Genomic DNA, 12,898 nt, shown 5'->3' on the forward strand with positions numbered 1-12,898 from the left:
GAAATTCAGTTAGAAATTCCTAGTGTAGCCACATGCAAAGAGACAAATTCAGTCTAAACCTTGGGAAATACCCAGATGTAGGAGTGGACTAGGTCTGGTTATTGCCTCTCTATTTACACCTCCTTCTTTGATATTGTGCCCACTAGCAAATCTTGTGATCGATAGTACTAAGGATAGTACATTTATTCCTTGATTCAACAAATATTTATTGCTATGCTCATTCCTCTCTCAGGGCCTGTGCACTTTTGTTCTCTTTGCTTGTAATGCTTCTCCCTCAGAAATTCGCATGGTTTCCTCCTTACTTCATTCTCTGTTCAAATGTCACCTCTTCGGACAGGCCTCATTGACTAACCGTAGTCACTCTCTAATCCTTTACCTTGCTTTATTTTTCTCCATTGCACTTGCCCCTGCTTAATAATGCCACATGATATATTAATTTGTGTGCATATCTTATTGTCTGTCTCCCCCACTAGACTGTAAGTTCTTTGAGAGCAGGGGCTTTGCTATTTTATTTACTGCTGTATTCTAAGGTTTATATTAAGCATTTAACTCAGGAATCTGGCCATTGCCGATTGGATTAAGGGTGGGCATATAATTTGGGTGGAGGGGTAACCGATTGATGTGGGTTGAGCCAATTTGATGTCTGGAGAATCTGAACTAAGAGATATAAACAACATAGTCAGATGATTTGATTAGAGTTAGCAAGTCATATAGAGTTTAGGCTACATCCTACCGTGGTAAATCAGAACCACGTCTATGTGGTTATGGCAGGCAGAGGAAGAAGCTGATATCCAGAGAGGAGGATGTAGCAGATGTGAATTGAGAAGCCATGAGAAGAGCATTTGAGCCCCAGAGGAAGAGAAAAAGAGAGTAGCTGCCCTAACACTTTCCATTGGTGCAGTCCAGCTGACCTCAAGCAATTCCTCTCCTTGTCATTTTCCTGTAGTTTTTCAGGACAAACCACTTGGTTTTCAGCACAATGGTGTGAGTTTTGTTCCTTGCAACTGTACGCTCTTAGGCAGCAACAGAACTGTCCGATAGAACCTTCTGTAAGGAGGGAAATGTTCTATATCTGTGCTGTCAAATACAGTAGCCACTAACCACATGTAGCAGCACTTCAAATGGGCTTAAAGTGACTGAGAAACTGACTCTTTAATTTTACATCATTTTAATGAATTTAAACGTATGTAACCATGTATGGCTACCAGCTGTCATACTGGACAGCACAGCACTATGATTACTACTGCAGGGGTCAAAGACAAGAAGCACAATCAGTAAAAGACAATGAAAGAGCCAAGAACAAAGGGAAAACCATGATGGTGTCATAGAACTCAAGTAGAGACTGTTCTGCAGCACCAAAACCTACAAGAACATTAAGGAGGATGAGTCTGGTAAAGTCTCATTAGTGGCAGTGTTACTGATTTTTTCATGGGGAAAACCTGGATTCAAACAACAGGTGTTAAACAAATCATGAAAAAGTCCATTCAAAGGCAAACTATCTAGTCATTAAAAATAATGGAAAACATATTAGTGACATGGGAAGATGTTTATAATATATGAGTAGGTTAAAAAATTCATAAAATAGCATGGTCTCAATTTTTTATAACACATACATATGTCTAGATCTCTAGGTGGTGAGTTTACAGGTGATTTTTATTTTATTCCTTGGCAATTTATTAATTTTCAGAATTACCCATAAAGAATATAAATTTTTTATAATCAGAAATAAAGGAACACAACACAATAAAATGGCTGTGTCTTTAAATGTTGCATTAAAAACCAAAGTGGTAGTAAATACAGCTACTAAAACACTTAAGGACACTACGCTTCTAAAGTTAGTAAGAGTCATTCATGTTTTCCTCCCAAACCCTCTAGACACATACTTTGAGATAGCTTACTTAATGGTTTATAACTGCAATTACTGACGTGGTGGCGGAACAGCAGAAATTGTTGGATCTTCTTGGAAGGCAGAAGAAGGTTTTTTCTTCAATGGGTTAACCTGGACTCCCTATGGTCAAAAGACCAGGAAATTGACTAAAACCTGTTTGGAGTCATTTTCCTTTCTTGAGAGGTTGGATTCCCGGGATGCCTTAACTTAAAGCTATATTTTAGAGACCGCTAGATGGCTCTCTGTGCCTACGACCAGGCACGTTGGATTAATCATTCATTTTCAGGTACACACTGAAGCATTTCCTTATGTGTATAACACAATGTGTGATGTGATTCAAATTAATTCTTTGTATGGCACCAAAGCAATAACAGATCTCTATCGGTACCTATTAAATTCACAATATACAGAAACAAATTCTTTGTTTAATGGAATCCCTGTTTAACTACCCTGTTTGGGACTAAACAAATAGAATTCCACAACTGAGCCAGATTGTGATACTATTAGATAAAGACATGCTGAGCATCTAACTTTGTTTATGGAAAGAAAAATTTTTTATTATTAATCTGGAGAGTATTAACCCAACTTATGTTTGGCTCTGAGTTGAGGTTTTCAATACAAAAAACACCGATAGATTGTATGCAGAGGTTGTGTAGCCATCAAAGCGCCTGATACTGAAAGTTCAGCCAATGACCACCCCTAACTGAGAGGACCGTAACAGCAACCCATTTCTAAGTCATTCCTAAGAATGCTGCTGAAAGATCCAGACCGAGCTATTGTTTGCAACTCTACCCACTTAGCCACTTGCAGAGTGATGAGAATATAAGACTAGGTTGCAAATACAAAGGAAAATACCACCTTCTAATACAGAACTAACATCAACTCAGAGTGCCCAAGCTTCAAAAAGCCATGTCAACTCTTGAGTTTTTAGAAAATTTAAAAAAGATTTTCCTTTCTCCTGTTCTTTGACGCCAATGCCCAGTTGGAGGGACAATAAGACTTTCTTTAATCGTACCCAACTATTTCTAAAATTTTTAAACCAGTAGCTTGGAGAGAATAAAATACATCAAAATGTTACTCAGGGTTATCTGTGGACACCCAGGGGGTGGTAGTGCATATGCATTACTTTTATAATCAGAAAATCAATATGCATTCCAAAAGTCCCTCCAAGTTGTATGCATCAAACAGTTTTGATACAGTCAGTATTCAACAAAACACTGAGTTTGCCTTACGGGTATCCTTTTTCCATAAGCCTTAGTATATAATAGTGCTATTGTCCCTAACTTTGAGCTAATGTATGCCACAAATCAATTACATTAGCTCAGATAAAGCCTGTATGAAAAAGGGGGAAACTACTGAAACTTCAATCCATGTCAAGTTAGACTCTGCCCTTTCCAACAAACCCCTCTCCTATTCTCCCCTAAGAAACCTAAACCATCAACTGGGTCACGGTTCTTTTGATCCTGGGAGCCTTCTATGAGAAGTTAGGGTAGTGGATAAGGCAAGACCTGTGAATCCCTCACTAATTCTGACTAATAGAAATAGAACATTATTTTTTACCTCTGACGGAACTGTTCTAAAGACCAATCATTCAGAACCCAGACAAAGGAGCAACTAGCTGAAATTAGGCTCCAGAGTTCACTTCAACTTTACACACACCTAACCTGAGGGCGCACTTCAGTGAACTGGAACTCTAAGCGGGGTTTCAAAACAGCAGATTCCTGTTTTTCTTAGGGTTGGTCCACTGGAACGGAACCTCCTAAGCCTGAATGTCATATGCATACTGAAAATACATATAGAAGTACTCTGAAGAGCAAGCTAGAATATTTGAGCTCTTATTCTGATTATTTTAGTTTTTATTAATCTTGCCATGGCAACACTTTGTGCTAAAAGAATGATCATTATTATAATAAGAACACACAGTGCTCTAGGTACTGTGTTTATCACTTTGCATGCATGACATCGTCCACACCATAACTTTGCAAGATAGTCATATTTTACAGATCAAGAATTTGACTCATGGAGACATCCAGCATGTTTCCCAAGGTAAGATGCCTAGAAAGTTGTGAGCTAAGATTCAAATATAAGTCTGAGCATCTCAAAATTTATTCTCTTAACTACCCTGTATTTCTTCCATCTATGTGTAATTATTGCCTCATTTGCAAAATAAAGATAATATTATTTGTCCTGCTCACCTCACAAAGTAATTATGAGGATAAAATGAAAAAAAAAAAAAAAGATGTGAAAAGACCTCGATAAATTTAAACATACTCTATGATTTATTTTTGCCTGAAATCTATATTTTCATTTTAAAATACTGAAAGCATTGATGAGCAAATGCAAAGATAACTCAACTTTTTTCTCTTATTATTTTTAATCCTGTAGGTAATACATACTTATTTTTAGAAAAATAGAAGCATAAATAGGGAAAAATGTGGACTTCTACCATTTAGTTGCAATCACATTTAATATTATTATAAATAAACTTCTAGACTTTATGTTTTACATCACACTTTACATACATTGTATAATTTTTTTTCTCTCTGTGACAATAAATATATTTTCATTTTGAATGGGTATCTAGTATTCCATTGTAAAGATATATCATGATTCATTTAATTCAATCCCATTTTTTGGATATTTAGGGTGAAATAAACTTTTAGCAATCAAACCTGGAAGTAGATCTCTCTCTCTTTTATCCTGTGTTTCTGAGAGAATTCAAAAGCAGTGATGGATCCAGTCTGTTCTTGGATTGTAGGCTGACAAGTAGACTAAATTCAGAAGGAGCTGTGAGTCTTTTTCCTTCTTAGTGACTTCTCACTTCTCACAATGTGTAGCTCTTTCTAGTACTCTATACGTTGTCTTTACATTGTTATCCACCTCACAGAACTGTTAGGAAGATTCTATGAGCACATTTGTGAAGAAGCCTTAAAAGCATAAATGCTGCAAAAATATATACGATTTTTTCCTAAATCTATGTCTCAAATGAATAACAATGTGGCATAATTCAGCCTGACTAAAAAACAAAGTCACACCCCTGGTGGTCTAGTGGTTAAGATTTGGTGCTCTCACCACCATGGCCCGGGTCCCTTTCCCTGTCAGGGAACCTCACCACCCATCTGTCAGTTGTTATACTGTGGCGGCCGCATGCTGCTGTGATGCTGAAAGCTTTGCCACCCCTATTTCAAATACCAGCAGGGTCACCCATGATCGGCAGGTTTCAGCAAAGCTTCCAAATTAAAACAAAGAAGAACCTGGCCACCCACTTCCAAAAACATTAGCCATGAAAACCCTGTGAATAGCAGTGGAGCATTGTCTGATAGAGCGCCAGAAGGTGAGAGGATGGCGCAAAAAGACTGGGCAGGGTTCTGCTCTGTTGTTCACAGGGTCTCCAGGAGTGGGAATCAATTTGTTGGCACTAACAACAACCAAAAAGGAATCATCCTGCTTAATTCTTTACCACTTGAATCCCTGAAAGCTCATCTCCACCCGTAGACCATCCCTGGCCAGCCAGATCCTAGCCTTTCAGTGTCACGGTTTACTCCAGCTGCCACACCACCAGCCTAGCTCAGCATGATCAGTCCGCTCCCTTCAGTGCAGGAGATCAAATGCAGACTCCCCTGAAAGTGTCTGAATCTTACACATCCAGAAGGAGATCTGAGAATCCGGCTGAGGCGTTAGGTTGTGGGAAGGGATGGGATGGGTGACAGGCAGCTGGCTTACTCCTTGCTCCGCTTTTCCCCATTGCCCTTTTCTCCCCCTATGCCCATAAAGGAAAGATGTGAGAAGGACAAATGAGTGGCTTAAAAATTCCCATTAATTTGCTATTCATACATTCACTCAAAAAGCAATGTGGCAGATGCTGAGTTGGTCTTTCTTCCTTCTTGCCTAGTTTTATAGATTCGGCATCGCGTTTCTGGTGCTGTACAGTTCCTCTACTCTTCCGTGTATGTGGGTAGCAGTAGCTAGAGTAGGCAAGAGAAAAGACAATGAGATTCTCGTCTCTACATTTAGCGGTGCCACCAAAATGAACAATAACTTGCTACGAGAGCCCTTCATAGTTGTCTAGGGTGATGGTTCTCAAAGTAGCTAGTTTGCAAACTGTTATCTGTCCACGATGCCATAAGGAGCTTGTGCCAGTATGAAACAACACGCTACTTTCTTCATCAAGAAAGATTTGTTGTGAAAATAATGTCAGATGAACCAAGCAGCATGTTTAGTGATATAGTAGGTGGAGTGGGGGTGGAGCAGTTAGACTGTGTGGCCATAGTCTCAGGAACGGTCTACTCTAAGTTTGCCTATAGGAGAAACTTCTGGCCAACGCGAGACCAACATTTCTGGAAAATCTTGGGCATCTTATTGAAGCTTCTGTGGCAATACCTAAGGCTCTAGAAACTGTGTTAGATGTGCCATAGGTAAAAATTTGCCATTGGTATAGAAACAGTACCTATGGCATGTCTTCTAGTCCTAGGCAAGTGTGCAGCCTTCTTAGGAATCTAGTTCCTTATTTATTTATTTTTTTTGGTGAAATCCACTTACTTTTTTTTTCTCTTAAGAGAAAGACAATGAGGAAGTGGGTAGAGAGCAAGGTAGAGGATGAAGACACTCTACACTGTGAATCACATCCCATTTTGATTAGTAACTACTAATGGAGAATTAGTGGAGAATTAGGACTTGTATAATTCTTATCAGATCACAACCGACACCTCTCTACTAGTTACTTGGCTAACACTACAAATTTTTCCAAAGTACTTCATTTTCTTATTTGACTCATAAAACAACTCTGTCAGATTGGTAAGGCATCTTCTTTTGACTGATAAGCATAGATGCTCAGAGATAGAGCATCTTGGCCAAGATCACATGGCCAGTAAGAGGCAGAGGTGGCCTGAGAGTCTTCTGACTACTATTTAATACACCTTCCACTATATTGTGTTCTTTTAACCATGATTGGAATTTGACTGGAGGAATCCATGAAATAAAATCTAATGGTACAAAATCCCTGGTGCCTTCTGCAACACCAGAAGATTAAAACACTAAGGAATTAGACATTGAAATTGGTCTTCAGATGATTCATATACTTAGTTCAGTTGATCCAACCTAAGTTAATTCCAAAAAGTAACAGTCAAAGAAGATCAAGACCAAATATCTCTATGACTATACTGTAGCAAGCAAAAAGAAAAGTGAGTGAGATGGATTAATTGCCCGATGAATGGTGTCTGCTAGTCTCTTCTGCTCTATTTATCTAGAAAAATAAGTAAGTATTGTAAAAAAAATTCACAAATTAAAAATAAAAACTTCCAAATTAATCTCAGGTCTCTGTTCTTCAAGAGGAACCTGTAAAAGATCACAGCTAAGAAAAGTTTTGCATCACTTGACATTTAATTTGAAATCGTTTATCTTCAAGTCAGCAACAATTAGGTGCTACTATCAGCCATTCATCATGAATTGCAGAAGAATACACTTCCCCAGAGGAGAGCAGGGCTTTGCATGAAGCAAGTCAAGGGAAACCAACACAGTTGAGAGCATATAAAATAAATGTCCTTTACTTGTCCCCTCATGAGGCACACACCTAAGTTATGTAGTGGTATCATTGTTCTGTCCCCTGTACCACACAAAATTTTGATAGTCAAATTCTAATAAATAGCCTTCAGTAGTTAGTCCATGTATTGTCAGAGAAAATGGACCATCTAAATCACTTATGTTTCCATGGGGATAAACATATATTAATTAGTTAGCATATATGGCTCATGAGACAGACAAATCGTGGTTGGTACATTCAACAAGAGTTGAAAATAGTAGTGCAGTCACTTTAATTGCACAAGTTTGGATCTAAGCCAATTAATATTACTCCATTAACTCTGCCTAATGGAACCAATATGGAATTAACATGAGGTCTACATTTTAGCAGCAGGTAAATTTTAAGGAGTTAACTTTGGAGAAACTATACAAAACCATTAGAAGAAAACGGAGTATGGAGAGTGAGGAGAAAGAAAGAACAACTGTAGGAACTTAATGGAACTTAAATGTAAATTCATATGCAGCATCATTCATCATTCATATGCAGGATTCGTATGCAGCATCATTTGATGGTCATGGGAATAGAATAGAAAACTAAGAAATGATCATTTTAATAAAATGAGTTAGCCTCAAGTGGAGGTTTGAGTGTGGTAGTAAAGTCAGAAATTTTTGGATGGAAACATGCTTTGACCCTATCCTATGTGTAATGTTGCATTAAGTTTTTATTATGTAGTGATAATACACCCATGGTTTCCAAAAGTGGATAGTTAACTTTCTTACTTTTAATGGATTTCCCTGTTTGAAGGAATGTGATTCCTTCCAAGCAGATGATCTGATGTGCTTATGTTTAGACTAAACAGTATAGTGAAATAAAACTATTATGCTTCTCTCAGGGGTTTGACCATTTTGGTGGTATCTCTTTCCATCAGGAGTTGTGGCAGGAATACTGTCAAGACCATTACTTATTAATTAAAGGCTTCATATGAAAGAAATCAGCAGCCCAAAATAAAGTAAGAGGAAACACTGTTGCTGCTTCTCCTCTAAAAGCAATTTTGATCTGTCTGAATAAGAGACACAATTCTATTTTATTTGGTTGTGTGGGCAAGTCCACTTTCTTCTAGAACCTTTTATCCAGGCACTGGCACAATCAATAAATCAAGTCACTGGGCAATAGACTCCAATGAGGGCAGTGGCTAAGTCAATTTGATTTAATGTGTAAAATGACTTTGACACTCTTTTATATCTAGAAAGTTTTTTTAAAAATCACATCAGTGTATTAGAGAAAGGTTCACTTTTCAGGAGAAGCAAGGAAAAGATCAGTTACTACTTTTGCTGAAAGCCAATTATGGTCATATTCTAAAATTACATATTACAGTGACTTAGCATTGAGCTGGACATTCTTAATATAGAACATTAAGAATGACACAAATGATATACTAAAAGTAAGACAAGTTAGATATGTTTGAATTTAAAATACAAAGATAAAGGAAAGGAAATATCTTCAATTGGGCAAACTAGGTCTGAGTTAATATAATAATGTCTCCCTTCCAAGATGTGAGCCATGAAACTAACAATGACAACAGTGATTTAAAATACATTTCCGAAATGAAACACAGAAGTAAATGTGCTTGGCAGAGTATTTATTTTATTGTCAGCTTGTAAGGGTTGTTCCCGGAGGACTTTGTTCCCCTAGTGGTCCTAAATCTTTGAAGTCAACTGATTCTAGAGGCTGCTTCTGAGTTTCTCTGGTCCCCTTGTTGTAATGTGCTATATGCTGCACAGATCCATCATGGAACACAGACAATTTCCCTTCTAACTAAGGAACACTAACTTGGGAGAAAATTCTTGCTATTTAAGACTCTTGCCAAACAATCTACAAATGGAAAGGAGTCTGGAGACTGTGAACACTATTGGCAACTTATAAAGCATTAGGTAATAAAGAAGCAATGATGAGGAGCAAGTGATGCTGACTCTTGCATTTCGTTAGATCTGATTCTGCATATATATTAATAATGATGCGCCCTATGGATGCAATTTCATGTTTATAACACTTTGGCCATTGGCAGCATTGTGCACCTGTGTTTTCCATGCTTCCCATCTGCTGCCTACAGTCATTCAGATTCAGGTGACGGAAATATTTTAGATAAAAGTTAATTAGGCTGCACTCTGCAGATCAAATCTCTGTATTTCAGCATTAAATAGTAATTTTCTGGGCAACTGCTGCAAGTAGCTTGTGCCCGCCCTTCCTAAGATTAAAAATGTAAGATTCATTTTTATAGAAAAAGAAATCTTGGTACTCTCTTGATATTTTACGCATAGATTCTATTAAACTTTTCACCTGTTTTTACCCTTATTCATTTTAGTTTTTATCTCTGTATATATATCAAAAGTGGAAGAAGAGAGATTAGAAATATTTTGTTCCAGCTAAAGGGACAGAGTGAAAAGGATGCAGAGTTAGAAATTCTCCAGTATCTGGACTCTTTTACTACTACACTGACCAACGTTGATCAAGCCCCAGAACTTTCCTGTTTCTCAGTCTTTAAAACGGGGCCAATACCAATGACCTACTTGTTTCATAAACACTTGTGGAAGTCTTAATTAAGCTCGAAATTTCGATAAAAATAATGCACAAAACGCAGACAACTGGTATTTCATCAAGACCCCGACCTCTCCTTAAATATTTATCTCATCATTATTTACAACAGTTAAATTCACAAATAGCTTCTTTTATTGAAAACATATTTAATTTTTTTAACCCATAGGAAACTAAATCATTAGATTCTTCTTCCTTTATTCCTGGATAATTGGAGCAGAAATGGGCTGAACACAGCAACTGCATACTGCCAGTCTCTGAGCCCACATCAAACAGAAAGAAGGGACAAAGAAACAATCCCAAATGAGTCCCCTCATCCATTTTTAGGCTATCAGATAATATTTCTAATGCATTCCAAAACCCAAGACTAATTAACTACTCTTCTTGACCTACTGCTTCTGTACTAGCTGCAGATTTCCTATTTACTCAAAGGATTCTGAGAGATGTGTTTCCTTCCTTTGCCTTCCTTCTCCATCGCCTAAAGCTCAGGCACACCTTCTAAAGAAGTCAGAGATCAGATGCTGCTCTTTCCGCCACATGCTCTCCGAGTTCCTCACGGGAGCGAAAGACTAGCGGAGTCAGAGATCCTCCACCCCGCCCCCCCGCGCTCTCCTCAGAACCTCGATCGCTCTCCACGATCCTGAACTTCGACTTCGACCTCCATCGGGCATCCACTAGGTTTCTCCCAGCTGACCAAAACGTGAAGATATTTTCGCTTATTCTGCCCACTTCCTTCCTTCCATCTGCTACGTCTCTCTCTCTTTTATTTCCATCCGCTCTTAAAATGTTTTATTTTACTTCTACTGAGGTCCTTCTACCTACCACCTACGGATATGGTCCAATCCTTAAACAATCTCAAAGTTGTAACGTCCCAAGTCCCTCTGGACTTCACCCGTCCCCTTTCTCTCTCCCCGCTAAGGTCCGGCCCCCAGCGGCGCCCCTCTCCACTCCACGCGCCAGCCTCCTCTCACCTGACTCTCCCGCGGAAACTCGTGGCGCACGATGCTGATCACTGGAATGTGCAGGACGGAGCTGACCAAGTCGAGCTCCATCATCTCGCCCTGGCTCTGGGGGAAGGCGAGCAGCGCCGATACCCCTTGCACCACCACGGTGTGGCACACGCTCTGCAGAAAGGAGAAAGGGTCACTGCTCCACGGCGAGCTAGGGGAGGAGAAGGGCAAGAGCGGCAGATCGCCCAGGCCTGCCTCTATGGCCATGACTACTTCCAAAGACAGATTGTAGGGCAGCAGCCCTTCCACGCGGTTCAGGTTGTCCACGGCAAAGAGCAGGGCGTCCCGAGGCCACAGGGTCTCGGCCCCGGCGCCCACCCCGGGCTTCCGGGCGCCCGGCAGCCCTCGGCCATGCAGGGCGCTCCCCAACCAGCGTGCGCCTGGCGAGGGCGCCGGGGGCCGCCAAGTCCCTGGCTCGGGCTCATCCCGCTGGGCGCCTCTCCGGCTGCCGTCCCGAGCGCGGCTGGCCGCGCGGGGGCCCGTGGTCCAGGGCTGCAGGTGCACCGCGCCCACCCTCACCGCGTGCCCGATGCGCTTGAGGATCTGGCAGGGCTGCGGGTGCGAGGAGGAGCCGGGCACCCCGGCCAGCACCAGTGCGCAGGGCGGCGGCAGCAGCAGACAGACCCTGCTCAGCAGCCACCACAAACTCAGTCTCCTCATTACTGAGACCCGCAGGGAGAAAGCGCGCCCCCTCCTGCGCCCGGCTCGGCCCCCTGCAGCCGCCGCCTAAGGTCTCCGCCCCTAGGTCCCGCGCGCCGCTCGCTCGACGCGGTGAAGCGGTCCCAGCAGCTGGAGCGGTCCCCGGGCCATCCAAGTTGGAGCCTAGCGCGCCCTCGGCAGTCTCAGAGCCCGCTCCCAGGCCCTCCGCCTCGCATCCTCTGCCCGCCCCCGGTCCCTGCGCGGAGCCAGGCAGGCGGGCGGGCCGGCGCCTGTCACCTGCGGCTGGGGCGCCTGTGCCCTGCCCGCCCCATCTGCAGGGCGGCTCGGGCACTGCGTCCCGCCCCGCGGGGAGGCTGGGCTGAGAAGCAGCCGGAGCTCCTACGGTGACCGAGGAGGCAGCGCGCGCGCTTGATTATTCTCGCTTCCTTTTCCGCCCAGGCGAAACCCACTTATTTCCTTGGGGTCGCGCAGGAGAAGGGGTTCACACCCGGGGTGCAGAAAAGATGCCGAATCCTCCTTGCTCCACCGTCAGCCACCCTCTCGCGGGCTGCCCCAGCGTTGGCTTCATTTTTCTTCTTCCCTCGCTACTTCCTCTGTTCCTTTCCGTCTCCTCTTTCCGCCAGTCGCCGCGGCCGCTTGCTGGCCAGCAAAGGGTGGATCCGCTCGGAGCGCAAAGTTCTCCCAGCCCCAGCCGGCGCCTCCCTGCGGCGGAGCCCTGGCGCCAGCCTGTCGCTGGGCTGCGCTAAACGCCCGCTGATGGCGAGAGTCCCGGGCGGCGCCTCCCGCGCCCTGCAAAGCCCTCTCCCCTCAAAGGCTGGGAGTCGTAGTTTGCGAAATTCCCGGCGACCCAAGAGGGCGAGGACTCCTATTCGCGGAGAATTCAGAATTCGGAGTTGCGCCTGAAGAATCTGAAACCCAGCGGTTCACCGAGATGGGTTCAAAGAGGCTGTGACTTGAAGGAGCTTCTCTTCGATGTGTCGCTTTAACGGTTTTTCTGGCTAAGGATATTAAAGCCAGAATCATTTACACGTTTAATCTCCTCACCTTCCTCCTCTCTGGCACGTGGGCCTTCGCAGCTTTTAAGGATCCCTATGTTTCTAGGTTCTCAGAATTAAAACAGTGAATTCGGAGCAATTATTTCATCAAGAAATTAAAGAGATTCAAAATACTTTGAGTTTCAAGCACGGTCAACAGGAGTTCCTATTTTAGACCAAGAGTCCTCCAGATCAC

At 42.3% G+C, this 12,898-nt stretch overlaps 1 protein-coding gene across 3 annotated transcripts in view; it reads right to left on the bottom strand.

Moving 5' to 3' along the window:
- GRIN3A (glutamate ionotropic receptor NMDA type subunit 3A) overlaps positions 1–12,303 on the bottom strand; it is a 154,347-nt gene extending 142,044 nt beyond the window's left edge. For 2 of the 3 annotated variants that reach the window (XM_058523676.1, XM_058523677.1), the window contains exon 1: positions 10,970–12,303. In XM_058523676.1, coding sequence (XP_058379659.1) covers positions 10,970–11,668 — 699 coding nt within the window. In that variant the 5' untranslated portion in view covers positions 11,669–12,303. The remainder of the gene's footprint in view (positions 1–10,969) is intronic. The other variant, XM_058523678.1, reaches the window with a different exon arrangement.
- Positions 12,304–12,898: the final 595 nt, after the last annotated feature.

This window comes from Diceros bicornis, chromosome 28 (assembly GCF_020826845.1).
Source record: "Diceros bicornis minor isolate mBicDic1 chromosome 28, mDicBic1.mat.cur, whole genome shotgun sequence".
Lineage (NCBI taxonomy): Eukaryota > Metazoa > Chordata > Mammalia > Perissodactyla > Rhinocerotidae > Diceros > Diceros bicornis.